Source organism: Castor canadensis, chromosome 9 (genome assembly GCF_047511655.1).
Source record: "Castor canadensis chromosome 9, mCasCan1.hap1v2, whole genome shotgun sequence".
NCBI classification, from domain to species: Eukaryota; Metazoa; Chordata; class Mammalia; order Rodentia; family Castoridae; genus Castor; species Castor canadensis.
This window is the reverse complement of record NC_133394.1, coordinates 56940191-56955051: the sequence shown is the minus strand read 5'-3', so window position 1 is coordinate 56955051 and position 14861 is coordinate 56940191. Positions and strand designations below refer to the sequence as shown.

The 14861-nt window shown below is 37.7% G+C and overlaps 1 protein-coding gene across 4 annotated transcripts in view; it reads right to left on the bottom strand.

The window, feature by feature from the left end:
- The window catches only part of Afg2a (AFG2 AAA ATPase homolog A), a 314577-nt gene that overhangs the window by 279827 nt on the left and 19889 nt on the right, over nt 1-14861 (bottom strand). For all 4 annotated transcript variants that reach the window (XM_074041682.1, XM_020172263.2, XM_074041683.1 and 1 more), the window contains exon 10: nt 2674-2828. In XM_074041682.1, coding sequence (XP_073897783.1) covers nt 2674-2828 — 155 coding nt within the window. The remainder of the gene's footprint in view (nt 1-2673; nt 2829-14861) is intronic.

The following is a 14861-nucleotide window of genomic DNA, read 5'->3' as shown; positions in this document are numbered from 1 at the left end:
AGTAACTACTTTATAACTACCATCTGAAATTTTCATTTGTGGCAATTGATGATTCAGGGGTCTATCTGACCCATTGTTTTATGTAATTGTAGTCAATAAAAAGCAGATAAATATTATGAATAAAAGGATTCATGTTGATAAAAGCGAGAGCACACAAGGGAGGGGTGAGGATAGGTAAGACACCTAAAAAAACTAGCTAGCATTTGTTGCCCTTAATGCAGAGAAACTAAAGCAGATACCTTAAAAGCAACTGAGGCCAATAGGAAAAGGGGAACAGGTACTAGAGAAAAGGTTAGATCAAAAAGAATTAACCTAGAAGGTAACACCCACGCATAGGAAATCAATGAGTCAATGCCCTGTATAGCTATCCTTATCTCAACCAGCAAAACCCCTTGTCCCTTCCTGTTATTGCTTATACTCTCTCTACAACAAAATTAGAAATAAGGGCAAAATAGTTTCTGCTGGGTATTGGCGGGGAGGAGGGGGGCAGAGTGGGTGGGGGCAGGGAGAAATGAACCAAGCCTTGTATGCACATATGAATAATAAAAGAAAAATGAAAAAAAAAAAAGGATTCATGTCAATGTGCCCAAATGTTAAGACCATAAATTCTAGAGAAATTAAAGTTTCTACTAAACCAACCTCAATCATTCATTATGCTATACCTAAATGAGTATGCTACACAGCTTTTGAAAGCCCCAAAATTATTATAAATTCAATAATGAACTTGAAAATCTTTCAAAAAGAAATCAAGGGCTGGCAGAGTGGCTCAAGTGGTATAAGTGCCCGCCTAGCAGGTGTGATGCACTGAGTTCAAACTCCAGTACCTGCCCCCAAAAAAAGTTCTGGGAGGATATACCAAGATTTATAGTTATACAACTCTGCCATTAAAGTATGAAACAGTCATAAGCATGGCTGTCTGTATTTCAATAAAACTTAAAAAAAAAAAAAAAGAAATCAAAACAACATCAAGTACCCTAAATCTGGAGTAAGTCCTTAGGAAATGTTTCTATCTATAAGATATTGTTTCCAAGCCTAAATTTACAGAACAATTTTGTCATATAAGAAGTTAACAAATGCCAGGAGTGGTGGCCAATGCCTGTAATCCCCACTACTCAGGAGGAAGAGATTGCGAGAATCACTGTTTGAGGCCACTGGGCAAAAAGTTAGCAGGACCTCATCCCAACAAACAAGCTCACATTGTAGAGCATGCCTGTAACCCCAACTATATGGAGTCATGAAGTAGGAGAATCTCAGTCCAAGACCACTCTGAAGAACCTGTCTGAAATATAACCAAAGGCAAAAGGAGCTAGAGGTATGACTCAAGTTAGTTCAAACCCTAGTACCATCAAAAAAAAAAAAAAAAAAAAAAAAGTTAGCAGGAATATTTATCACTTGGCTTCTTCTACCTAATTATCCAAAAATGTAATGAATTAGACCAGACGTTTATTATTCTGACACTTCTGAGGTTAAATGTGTGGTCCTTCTGGGCTAGGCAAACTTCCACTGGGATGGGATGGGATGGGATAGCCCCCAGCATCAAATGTCTGGCAATTGGTATAATGGCTGGACTAAGAGCAAACACACAGGGTAGGAAGTATTTGTAGTCTTTTATTTTTTTTTTCAATCAATCACTCTATAAAATGCAAAAAAAAAGTCTCTGATCCCCGTGGTCCGTAGCCAAGTAACAACCTTTTTTTCACTTCATGCTGTACATTAGCATATTAAAATACTCTGAGAAGTCCAGCAGCAAAAACACAACTGATTTTACTTAAACTAATATTTCCCAAACCTATTTGACCACAAAACACATTTTTAAGGAACAGTCACTTTGAAACGAATCCACTGGTTTCTCCTCATATCATTCTACATAGTCTACTCCATTGATTTAGTATCTTTGCAATGTTTTTTTCAGTTGACAAAAATTTAAAAAATACTAGTTAATGACCAAGAATACCAAAATGCCTACACATGATGGGGGAAAGGGTATAAACCATGACTGGTTCTCTAACATGGCTCCAAGTTTACAAACAACTACAATGCTAGAGCTTTGGCAAGACAGTGTGTGACTGGAAGGAATGTGATGTTAGCAAGATGGCAAAATAGGACTTTTCACTGCTTGTCCCTTAGAGAAACATCAATTTCAACAATTGTCCAGTCACAAAAATACCTTCACAAGAACTAAGGGATACACGTGAGATTGACCACCTGGTTGAAGAATAAGAAAAAGAAACTATATACTGAAGAAGGCAGGAAGAAAAGTTTATAGTATCAATCTACTTCACCCTACCCAAGCCCAGGCAGAACATGTAGAAAGACACTCTCCATCGGAGAAGGAGAAAGCCTGGTGTTAGAATCTTTGCCATAGATTCTAACACCAGGTGCACTCCAGCCTGAGACTTGTCCCATTGCTCCAGGCCCAACCCCCACAGACTCAGGTTCCAGGCCAGTACACATGGATCCAGATGCCAGGGTGCACCTATTTGCTGATTCAGGAACTAGGCCAAGCCATTTGAGGCCTTCAGAAGCAAGACGGCCTGAAGAATTCCCTGATGGCCATCAGAATCTCCTGATGGCTGAGTGGTGGAGGGCTTCTACTGAACAAGCTAATCTGTAAAAAATTAGAAGAGACGTCTACTTCTACAACATGATTGGCATGGAGTATAAATTACTTACATTTGGGAGATCAATTGCTACCTCCCTCATAGCGCTGGGCCTGATATCATTCATTCCCTGCAAGAAATCACTCAGAGTAATCTTCACCAACCCAGCCACCTTGCTATCAGGGAGATCAGGTTGTTTCTTCAGGACTCTTCGCAAGGCATAAAGACCTACAAAAAGGAAAGTAACACAAGATTTACCTTTTACTCCACAAATACATACTGAATGAAAATAATGCCAATAAGCCCAAACTCTGTGCACACTGTAGCATTTAAAATATTCTGTGCTTGCATACGTGTATGGGGTGGAGGGATGAAGGGAGAGAGAAGATGGAAGAAAGTGGAGGACAAGGGCAAATCTCCAAGCGCTTAAGTTTTGGCAGTAGAAATATGGCAAACAGAAATTAAATTTGAGATGACATATTTTATAAACATGAAACAGAACTTACAAAACAACACCCATAGAGAAGACCAAAAAGGTTTGTCATAATAATTTGTTTGGGAACGTCTTCTAATAGTAAAATATTAACATGCCTTTTGCCACTGCCCTTTTCATGAATACATTAAAGCCAGAGTCACAAGATTTGTAATGGTACTGGGAATTGATCTGAAAGAAAATATTCAGTTAGCACTAGGAAATACAGTATTGGAATGCAAGAGAGAAGCTGACTTCAGAGTTGTGTACACACATGAGGTCTGACATTACACAAGTAAAAGAGATGTTATAAGAGAGCATTGAGAGAGATCAGTAATGGAGAACAATAGCCAAAGGCTAAATCTTAGGAAAGCCTGTTATTTGGACAGCAAAGAAAAAAAAAGATTGTTTTAAAAGAGAGAGAATTAGCATGAAGAATAATAGCATACTAAAAGATCTGAAAAGAAGCTCAGGAAGTCAAATTAAGAGAGATCCAAAACAACTTGAGATAGTACCAAACTGAAAAGTTAAGTACACTAAGTTCTTTGTTTCTACTAAGGACTGAATATCCCAATTATCTCCTTCCACTACTAGGTGTGAGATTTAGAGCCCTCTGATCTGTGACAACAGCCTCTAATCTAGAGAGCAGTCAAGTCCTTCTGTCCCCTTTGCCTTAGAGTACTTCCTTGTGAGGCCCTGTATTTCTGTTCCTATGTACAATGACATACCACTCTGAAGAATTTTTGTCTCAGAAACCCAATCTGAAATCTCAAAAGTCAGCTAGATCTCAACATTTTTAAACTTTTGTCCAAAGTGTGATACCTCAATGAAATGTTACTAAATTAAAATGATAGCACTTCATTATGTGAGTTGCTTTCACTTGACTGAACTTTTATAAACAGACAAATTGATAAAGGAGGGTAGACATATACTCCCAAAACCAAAGGTTGCATCTTTTTCACTCCATGAAAAAAACCATGAATAGTACAAACATTCAAAAAATAGGTCCCCTAACATCTAGAAACTGAAAATCACTTATTTAGGCCTAACAAATACTCACTTGTTTTTCTGCCTTCCAAAATGCTGAAAGACAATTCCCATCGTTCACATCCCTGCTTATCCTGAAAGCAAAAGCACTCACTGCCTCTGTCCAAGGATGTTATATACATGAAAATAAGAGTACCTACCTACAACTACTAGTACAGAATAAAAATGAACTACTGCTACAGACAAGCAAAACTGACCTATGGTGTTAAAAGCCAAAACAGGGGTTGCCTTTCAAATGGAGATAGATGGTAGTGGCTAGGAAACCTAGTAATGCTCTGGGGCTGATCTGTAGTTAGTTCACTTTGGAAAAATCCATGCATATGAATATGCTCTTACATATGAGGACTGAAAGCAGTATAACAAAAACTTAAGTTTCCCTTTTTAAAAATGTACTTTCCTCAAAATATTACAACTCCAGAAAATCTGTTTTATCTGGAGTTTAATACTCTCTTGCCTCTGTATTAAATATGAACAAGGTGATAAAAATCACTGTGTATATCACTGTTAGTTCCATTTCTTACTGCTCCTTAACAGAAATTAAACAGAATACCCTCAAAGAGTGTATTGTGGTTCTCATTTCATTTATATTACTGGTGTATTTTTAAATGATCACAGGAGCCAGGTCTATTCTGGACACCCCCACAACACTTTCAAAAGTTGCTTTCAATAGTAATGGCAGTATAGAACCATCTTCAGATCTGATGGTTGGGTCATAGTTTATACCTCACTAAATACATGATCCTGTACCTATCATGCAATCTCTCCTCAGCTGTGAAATAAGAAAATACACTAAATTATCAGAAAGGGGATTCTAGTTCTAAAACATCAGAATTAATTCACTTCACCAGTCCCAGGTTTCAACAAACTTCCCTAAAAAAAAAATCTTTTAGTTTCAGAATTTTAATATCAAATTATTTACCTATCTGGTTTAGCAACCTTACTAAAATGCTGAGTTAAAAAAAAATTAGGGCTGAAGGCATGGCTGAAGAGATAGAGCACTTGCCTAACAAGTACAAGGCCCTGAGTTCAAATCCCATTTCTGACAAAAAAAAAAAAACCAAAGTTGATTTGAGTACAATTCATATGCCAAGAAAGATTAAAGATCCACAGCAAGATGGATTAAAGCAGGACACTGGTAAAAGGAGAGGAACTAGGAAAATAAAGAAGGAATCTGGTCTGATTTGAATTTTACCTGAAAGAAGCAGGAGATGGCAAAGGAGAGTACTCTAAACATCAAAAAAAGTAACTGACAATTGCTATCTCTGCTCCATCAACTCCTCAATGATCTCTCAATTCACTGCAATCTAGGAGCCAGACAAAAAACCCACTAGAAACCTCTCTACCAAGGCGCCCATGATTGCCCAGGTAAGAAACTAACTACGTTATGTCACTGTGGAATCTAACACTGTTAATCCTGGCTCATTATGATTTTGTGAAAGTTTCTTAACCTCCTGATATGGGTTTTGCAACTCTAAAATAAAGATACCTCATGGGGTTGCCATGAGGAAGAAATGTGTTAATGCCTGAGATGCTTTAAACAGCTGATTTAATGTAAATACTCAACTAGTGCTAACATTACAATAATTTCCTTCCTGAAAAGCTTCCCTCATCTCACTGAGTCACCACTCTTTTTGACTTCTCTTCCTATCTCTGTAGGCATTCTGCATTGTTTTTTAACCAAACCCAAAACCCAACCTTTGAAGGTTGGTGTTACCCAGAACCCATTTGGAAACTCCCTAATCATTCACATAATACCCAACACAGTGTATTGTTATTACTTATACTTGCCTTAGCATCTTGAGCCCATGAGGACAGAATCTCAGTCAATCTTACTCACTGAGGTAATTTCAGCACCTACTGCAGTGTCTGGCTCAATACATGAATGAACGGACTCCACACACTTTCACAGTGATTCCATTCATTCCTACGACTTCAGTCACCACCAAACTACTGTCAAGTTTCAAGTCCTTGCTTATCTCTAACCCAGAATTCCTCCCATTTCTAAAACCTGCAATCCCAAGATCTGCAAGAGAGCACGGAAGGGGTGAATATGATCAAAGTGCATCGTATGTATGTATGGGAATATCACAATGAAACCTCTTACAATGTACAACAAACACTAAAAAAAAAAAAAAAGCCAATTAGTTAATTTTTTATTGTTGTGCTGGGTGGGGGTACATTGTGGCATTTACAAATATTCTTACACTATATCAAATATATCATAGTTGAATTTACCCCTTAATCATTCTCCTTTATTCCCCTCTTCCCCCATTCCTGGAATATTTGAATGGACATCATTTTTCCACTTACATACATGTATACACAGTATTTGCACTATAATTACCCCCATGACCTTTCCCCACCTCCTCCCCCTCCCAACAGTACCAACCCTCCCCTCCAGGCAGGACCTGTTCTCTGATTTTGTGAATGAAAATTAAAAAATGGAATTTTTGTTTAAGATAGCTAAACAGGGAGTTTCCTTGTGATATTTACAGGTATATATAATATAACCTGAGTTGGTTCATCTCCTCTATTTTTCTTCTTGCCTTAGCAAGTATGAAGCCCTGAGTTCAAACCCCAATACCACCAAAAAAAAAATCAATTAGTTAATTAAAGAGAGACAGAGAGAGAGAGGAAGACGAGTATTCAAGAATAAGAAAGTATTTCAATAGTCCAGACAAGAGCCTGATAGTATTTGAACTTGCAGCAGTATCAATAAAATTTAAATTTAAAAAATTTTTTAAATTTTTCGAAGGTCAAATTCTGAACAGGATTTAAAAGGAATCAAAGATATTTCAGAAAAAAAATTATTTCTTTAAATAGACTGGCTTTATTTTTGTGAATGTTTTAATTAGAAAGAAAACCTTTCCTCAAGTTTTATACTTTTATAATCTTGGCAAAACAACCCAAAAAATTTTCCACTAGCAAGTAAATGGTATATGTCAGTTAGAGCTTAAACAGAATCAAAAGTACCACCTGTTTTTCTGAAACAAACCATTTGGCTCTTATATAAGCTCTGTAATATTTATGCATAGGAAAAATCTCAGTATCTCAAATATACTTCTATCATTACATTTTAGAATTACAAAAGAGGAGAGAAAATTTATTGACTTATATTATGCTGCATAATTGCTCCTTGTTTTTCCAGCTATGATAATAAATATATGATCCTTAAACTGCATTGAATGGCCACCATGATATATGCATTAATTTATATTCCTACTTCTGTTGCTCTATTTCCGGCCTTCAGTGAAACCACATGTGTGATTAAGTGGGTGGGGAAAGAAGGAAACTACTATGACTTTTTGTCCATGACAGTTCAGCAAGACAATCTGTCAAGGAGGCTAACCCAAAATAAGCCATCTCAATTTTTAGTCAATATAGACTTTTTGATAAAAAGACATAATGATCCAGATTCAGTTTAAAAAAAAAAAGAAAAACAAATAAAAAACAAACAAAAAATCCTTACTGTTCTAGCAATGTAGGGGATTCTGAGAGATTTCCCTGATATTTTTTCTACTAGGATAACCAAGAACATTTCATAAAATATTGGGAATATTGCCAACACTCAAATAACTCACTGCCAGAGAAATGTGTAAATATACATAAAAATTTTTAAAGGTATCTAAATAGCTTTCTAGAGCCAAAGGGAGAGACAGAAAAATGAAGTAACACTTATCAAGGGCCTATATAATCCATGACCACGGCTGCAAGGAAATAGTTATAAACTTCCTAAGAAATCTCAGAAGGATATATTATCCCTATTCAGCTGGTGAGGAAACAGAACTCAAGAGATGGCTTAGCCCAACATCTCCCAGCTGATAAAGTGTAAAGTCAGCATCTGAATCTAGAGCTCACAAGCTTTCTAGTAAACCGTGTTATTTCCCTGAAACACATATTGGATTTTTGCAGAATAAGTCCTTTAATTCTAGCTTAGAAAAAAAGCAGTGGCAGAATTCAAAGGATAGTAAACAATGTTACAAAGCATAAGAACTAGAATGTTAGGTACTTAGTAGATGTTTCAAAGATTTCTGTTGAAAGAAGCTGGTCGGGAGTAGAAGAGAGGACTATAAACTATATATATCTCAGAACTCTGTACAAGACAAACAAGATTTTCCACCTCAAAAAGGGTTACAGTAATTAGATTCAGTATTGCTACTAAATCCATTTAAATGTTATAATGACAAAACCATTGTGTAAATGAGTTTTAATTCTTCCTGGTCTGTGATGCTATCTTATAGAGGCCCAGTATTTGGTATGAACATGTTGAAATGATGTGTAATCAACAAAGATGCTAAAGATAAATTCTTAGAGATATGAAGCAAATACTTCCTTTCCCTATAAACAAAATGACTGAATCTACTTCTTGAAGAAACCAAGCTCTATTTATATTCACTCTCCTGAAATAGCACAGGCAGCCTTAGAAGGATAAGTTTATAATAAATCCCTGTATTTGGAAAACATTGTTGCTAAGCATCTTCTAACATTCAGCAGAGTTTATATAATTCATGTCACTGCTACATAATTAACCTTTCATGTCTTCCAAAAAAAGTGCACTATGCTTATCTATGTTGTTAATTTAAAACATTATAAATTTGGAAGGAATTAATAAAAGGCTATGCAACTAATTAATTATAAAGGCAGCCTAATCCCTGGAGAAATACAAACACAGACATTAAATGTCAGGATGTGTTAGAGTCTGGCTTGTAAACAGCTTGTCCACTTGAGATAAAACATTTCAAAATACAGCTGATCTTTCCTTGAAAAGGTGAGTTGCAAAACATTAGGTCTTTGGACAAGTCATGGCATAACAAACCACACACTCCAGCTCAAAAATTAATTACAAAGAAAACATAACATTTGAAAATGTTTCACACCCAACTATCAACATTAAACATCGTATATGCTCCACAGTGTTGCTGAAAACACTATTGTTAGTATTTTCCAACTGTTATATTCATTATACCAACAACGTTAAGATATAGAAAATATACAGAAATACTGAAATAACAGATTAAAAAAGTTGAAAGTACACTGCAAAAATGAAGTGTCATTGTTGCAAACTATATACTCTGGAAGAGCATTGGCAATCTATTCATATACTATGGGATTTTGTATTAGCATCTCCAAAACCTTTAAATTAAAAAAAAGTTAGGAAACATAGTTGTACAACTTTTTTGTTAAAAAGGGCAGAGGTTCCTCTACTCCATGGCAGTCCAGGAAGAAGGAAAACTGTCAGAGACGATACACAAAATGCACAAAGAACACACAGTGCCCATATCATAAGCAAGTAAATGTTACAGGAAAAATATCTGTGATATTCTTAATTGCTAATTCTTAACTATTTCCTTTTCTATCTTTCAGAATTACTTGCCATTTCAAATTTTATTCAGAATAATTACATATACCCACAAGACAAACATTTTCTCCTTTAGTGGGAGAGTTATATAATATAGTTTGAAATAGTACATGACTATCACATAAAAATTCTGGGAAGACCTGGGCACCAGGGCTCAATGCCCGTAATCCTAGCTACTTGAGATCAGGAGGATCATGGTACCAGGCCAGTAAAAAAGTTCTCGAGACTCCATCTCAACCAGTAGCTACCTGGACACAGTGGCATACCTGTCATCCCAAACTACATAGAAGGCTGAGATTGTGAAGATATTGGTCCCACACCAGCCCAGGCACAGAGTTTTTGATACCCTATCTTAATAGGGAAAAAAAACTTGGGCATGGTGGTGTTTACCTGTCATCCAGCAACAATGGGAAGTTTAAAAACAGGATAGAAGTTATTCACAGGCAACATGATTTTATACCTAAAAGATCCAAAAAACTCCTAGACACCAAAAATAGCTTCAGCAAAAATAGCAGGATACAAAATCAATTTACAAACATCAGTAGCCTTTCTTATACACCAACAATGAACACAGTGAGAAAGAATATAGGAAAACACCTCCGTTTACAATAGCCTCAAAAAAAAAAAAAATCAAGTACCTAGGAATAAACTTAACAAAGGATGTAAATGACCTCTACAAGGAAAATTACAAATCATTGAAGAAAGAAATTGAAGACTACAGAAGATGGGAAGATCTCCCATGCTCGTGGATTGGCAGAATCAACATAGTAAAAATGGCTATATTACCAAAAGCAATCTACGTGTTCAACATAATCGCATCAAAATTCCAATGACGTTCATCACAGAGACTGAAAAACCAACTTTAAAGTTCATCTGGAAGCACAAAAGACTGCAAATAGCCAAGGCAATACTCAGCAAAAAGAGCAATGCTGGAGGTATCACAATACCCGACTTCAAACTATACTACAGAGCCCTAGCAATAAAAACAATATGGTACTGGTACAAAAAATAAGTATGAAAACTGGTGGAACAGACTAGAAGACCTGGATATGAGTCCATGCAGCAACGTCCACCTAATTTTTGACAAAGGCGCCAAAAACATACAATGGAGAAAAGACAGCCTGTTCAACAAATGTTGCTGGGAAAAGTGGTTATCTGTCTGCAAAAAACTGAAACTCGATCCATGTTTGTCTCCCTGTACAAGTATCAACTCAAAGTGGATTATAGACCTTAATATAAGACCGGAAACCTTGCAGTTAGTACAGGAAAGAGCAGAAAATACGCTGGAAGCAACAGGCACAGGCAATGATTTCTTCAACAGAACTCAAGTGGCTCAGAAACTAAGAAAAAGGATCAACAAATGAAACTCCATGAAATTCAAAAGCTTCTGCACAACAAAAGAAATGGTCTCTACATTGAGTAGGCCACCCACAGAATGGGAGAAAATCTTTTCCAGCTAAACATTAGACAAGGGACTGATAACCAGACTAAGCAAGGAGCTCAAAAAACTAAACTCCCAAAAAAAATCAATGGCCCAATGAAGCAATGGGCAAATGAACAGAGTAGAGCCTTTCCAAAGGAAGAAGTCCAAATGGCTAAAAAACACATGAAAAAATGCTCCCCCTCCCCGGCCATAAAGGAAAGACAAATCAAAACCACTAAGGTTCCACCTCACTCCTGTTAGAACAGCTACCATCAAGAACACAAATAACAAATGCTGGCAAGGATGCAGGGGGGGAAAAGGAAACCTCACACACTGCTGGTGGGAATGTAAGCTAGTATGACCACTATGGAAAACAATATGGAGGCTCCTTAAAAAGAAACTAAAAATAGATCTGCCATACAATACAGCAATACCACTCCCAGGGATATACCCAAAGGAATGTGAGTTAGCTTACAACAAAAGCACCTGTACACCCATGTTTACTGCAGCACTTTTCACAATAGCTAAGCTATGGAAACAGCCAAGATGCCCCACTACTGACAAATGGATTAAGATAATGTGGTATTTATACACAATGGAATTTTACTCAGCCACAAAGAAAAATGAAATTTTGTCATTCGCAGGTAAATGGATGGACATATCTTAAGTGAAGTTAGTCAGGCTCAGAAGGTCAAAAGTCACATGTTCTCTCTCATATGTGGAATACAGACCTAAATCCAATATTAAAGGACACTGGTCACACTAAGAGGAGTTCATTCACAGGTGGGATTGGGCAAGGGAAGGAAACTAAAAACTTGAATGTGGTTGATGTGCTCTGTATACAGGAATGAATACAGAATCTCAAACTGGCAAAAAAAAGTCATGTTTTTATTTTATCTTTTTTCTTCTACAAAATCCGAGAACAGGAAGGTGGAACAAGTTCTGCCAGGGAGGTGGGACAGGTTAGCAGCAATAGGAGTGGGGAGAATATGGTGCAATAATGTGTCGTATGTATGTAAATGCAAAACAGATGCCTGTTAGTTGGAAAACAAACAACTAACTTTTGAGCTAGAGAGTATCATATGCCATGACCTGTCCAAAGACCTAATGCTTTGAAACTCACCTTTCAAGCATTTTGTACTAAGGTACAAATCCCTGAGTTCAAACTCCAGTACCACCAAAAAAAAAAAAACCCTCCAGTAACAAACTCCAAACTACTAGAGGTGATCAGAGAATTATATTCCCTATATTTAATCCAGTTACATAAATGAGTTTCAGAGAATCCTCAAAAACTGAGTAGATGGTTGGCCTACGCTGAGTGGTTCCCAAAGTGTAGTCCCTGGATCTGCAACATTGACATCATCTGCAAGCTTGTTAGAAATGCTAATTCTTGGGCCCCACCTGAACCCACTGAATCAGTGGGATAGAACCCAGAACAGTGTTTTTTTAGCACACTCTAAGAAATTCTTACATATGTTTAAGTTGGAGAACCACTTACCTAAATCAACGACTCTTAATGCCTGCTCACAAGCAAATACAAATACTTGCTGCTTCAAAATCACCTGGAAAGCATTATAAATCCTGGTATCAATCCCTCACTAACTCTGGAATGGGAGAGAGAGAGAGAGAAAGAGAGAGAGACAGAGAGAGAGAAAGAGAATGATCTTCCAAGGTAAGTCTGATACATAATGAAGTTTTAGAACCAATGTCTTCTTAGGACTGGCAGAGAGGCTCAAGTAGTAAGAGTGCCTGCCTAGCAAGCGTGGGGCCCTGAGTTCAAATAAAAAAGAATCAATGTCTTAGAAGTTTGGGGTCCCCAAACCAGCAGTATAAACATTTCCTGGGAATTTTTTAGAAATTCTCAAGCACCACCTATTAGATCAGAATCTCTGGAGTAGGTCAGAGCAATCTCTTTTAGTAGGTCTTAGAGCTGATTTCTGATACACAGTAAAGTTTGATAATTCCTTACTCTAAGTGATCAGTCCTGAATTAAAAACATGTGAGCCAGGCGAAGGCTCACACCTATAATCCTAGGCCCTACACTCAAATGCATACACATGCCACACATATGTGCATGCATATATTCATCAAAGTGGACACATTATATATGGCATATGAGTACAATTATGTATTCAATAATGGTGCCCATTCTACAGCACTAGGAACATGACTGTATTTTAAATGTTTATAGTTTCAGAGTTTTAGCTTTCCTTCTGAGTCACACTATTAACAAAATTCATAATTTACTCAAACTCAAGTATTTAGTCAAGAGAATCTCCACTTCACGTTAAACGGAGAACCGAGGAGGCCCCCGGGCCGCCAGTGGCCGGCGCCCATACGGCTTGGGAAGACGCGGACCAGGTGAGCTTCGCGGTACCGCGGTAGCCCCACAGACAAGCCTGGGCCAGAGCAGCATAGCCCCCTGGACAGACTGACCTCCACCCGGGAAAAAAAGAGAAACTGAGTACTAAGCAATAAGAACAGTTAAGACACACTGGAAAGAGGGTGGGGCGCCCTGAGCGCTGAAGATTGGGGGAAGGGAAGCCTTCCCGGGACTGTAAATAAACGAGCCAGGCGGGCCGGAGAGGCTCTGGCGGGAGCGGGGCGCGCCCAGCAACCGGGAGCGGGGACGCTTGTGAGAGGAGGGAAGACCCACTTCCCACGTGAACTGTAAATAAACACGCAGGCCTGACAACGCGGGGCAGTGTCGCCTTTCCCAGTGCTTGGAAAGGGAAAAGCCTGTAGCAGAGGCCCCCCTCCCCCGCACAGGAGAACTCTGAGCAAACAAAGCCTGTGGGACCAGGTGAGTGCTAAGCTCACCCCAGAGATCTGCATAAATAACGCCGCCAGCTACAGGCAGAGAGCAGCAGGCAGGCAAGCCACAGTTGCAGATACCACTCTCAGAACTGCCTCCAGACGCTTTTTTTTCGTTTTCTCCCTACCTTTGATGAGAGAACAACCGAATTACACCTGCAAGCCGAAAAACTTACTGAAACTGTATTGCATTTGAACTGGGGACACTTGGTGGGGCTTTTTTTTTTTTTCTTCTGTGTGTGTGTGAGTGTAGTTTTGTTCTACTTTATGCATCCCCCTTGATGAGACAACTACAGAACAACATCTGAGGCACCAACTCCAGGACTGGAGATTGAGACGGACATCCAAATTATTAAGACTGAAATTGCATTGCATATAAACTTGGAAGTTTTTTGGTTTTTTGGTTTTTTTTGTTTTTTTTAATTTTCTATTTTCCATTTTATTTTAATTCATTTTATAAATAGATATTACTTTCATATACTTATTTTTTATTTTTTTTATCTTTGATTTTCAATCCTCTCTCTGTCACTCTATTGTCTGTTCAGCTTACTGTCGATTAGTACACTAACACTCCCTGTTTATACCTTTGAAACTCTCTTGTCTGATACCTCGTTCTGCTTTCTCCCTCTTGTCTGTATATTTGTTTTCCCCTTTTCTTTAACTTCTTGCTTTCCATCTCAGCTCACTCTTCCATTCTCAATATTACCATTGTTATTATTACAAGCTAGAAAATACTTAATTACACACAGTACAGGGACAGTAACAACACCAAGGACAATGACAGGAAGACAGAAAAAACAAGGAAACCAGTTTCCCCACAGCAAAAAATTAGTACAGGAACCAGAGGGGAATGAAGAGAACAGAAACTCAGAGCCAGACTCCAACAAAATGAAGATAAACTATGCCAAAGGACCCAATGAAGCCTACAAGAATAATTTAAAAGAAGACATACTACAAGTACTCAATGAGAATTTTATAGAGATGATACTGGATAGGGTCAACCAAAATGTACAGGAGACACTCAAGAAATTCCAAGACAATAAAAATAGAGAATTTGAAAAAGCAAAAGAAGAAATAAAGGAAACCATAGAAGCACTGTATAAACACCAAAGTGAAAGAGAGAACACAATGAATAAATGGATAAAT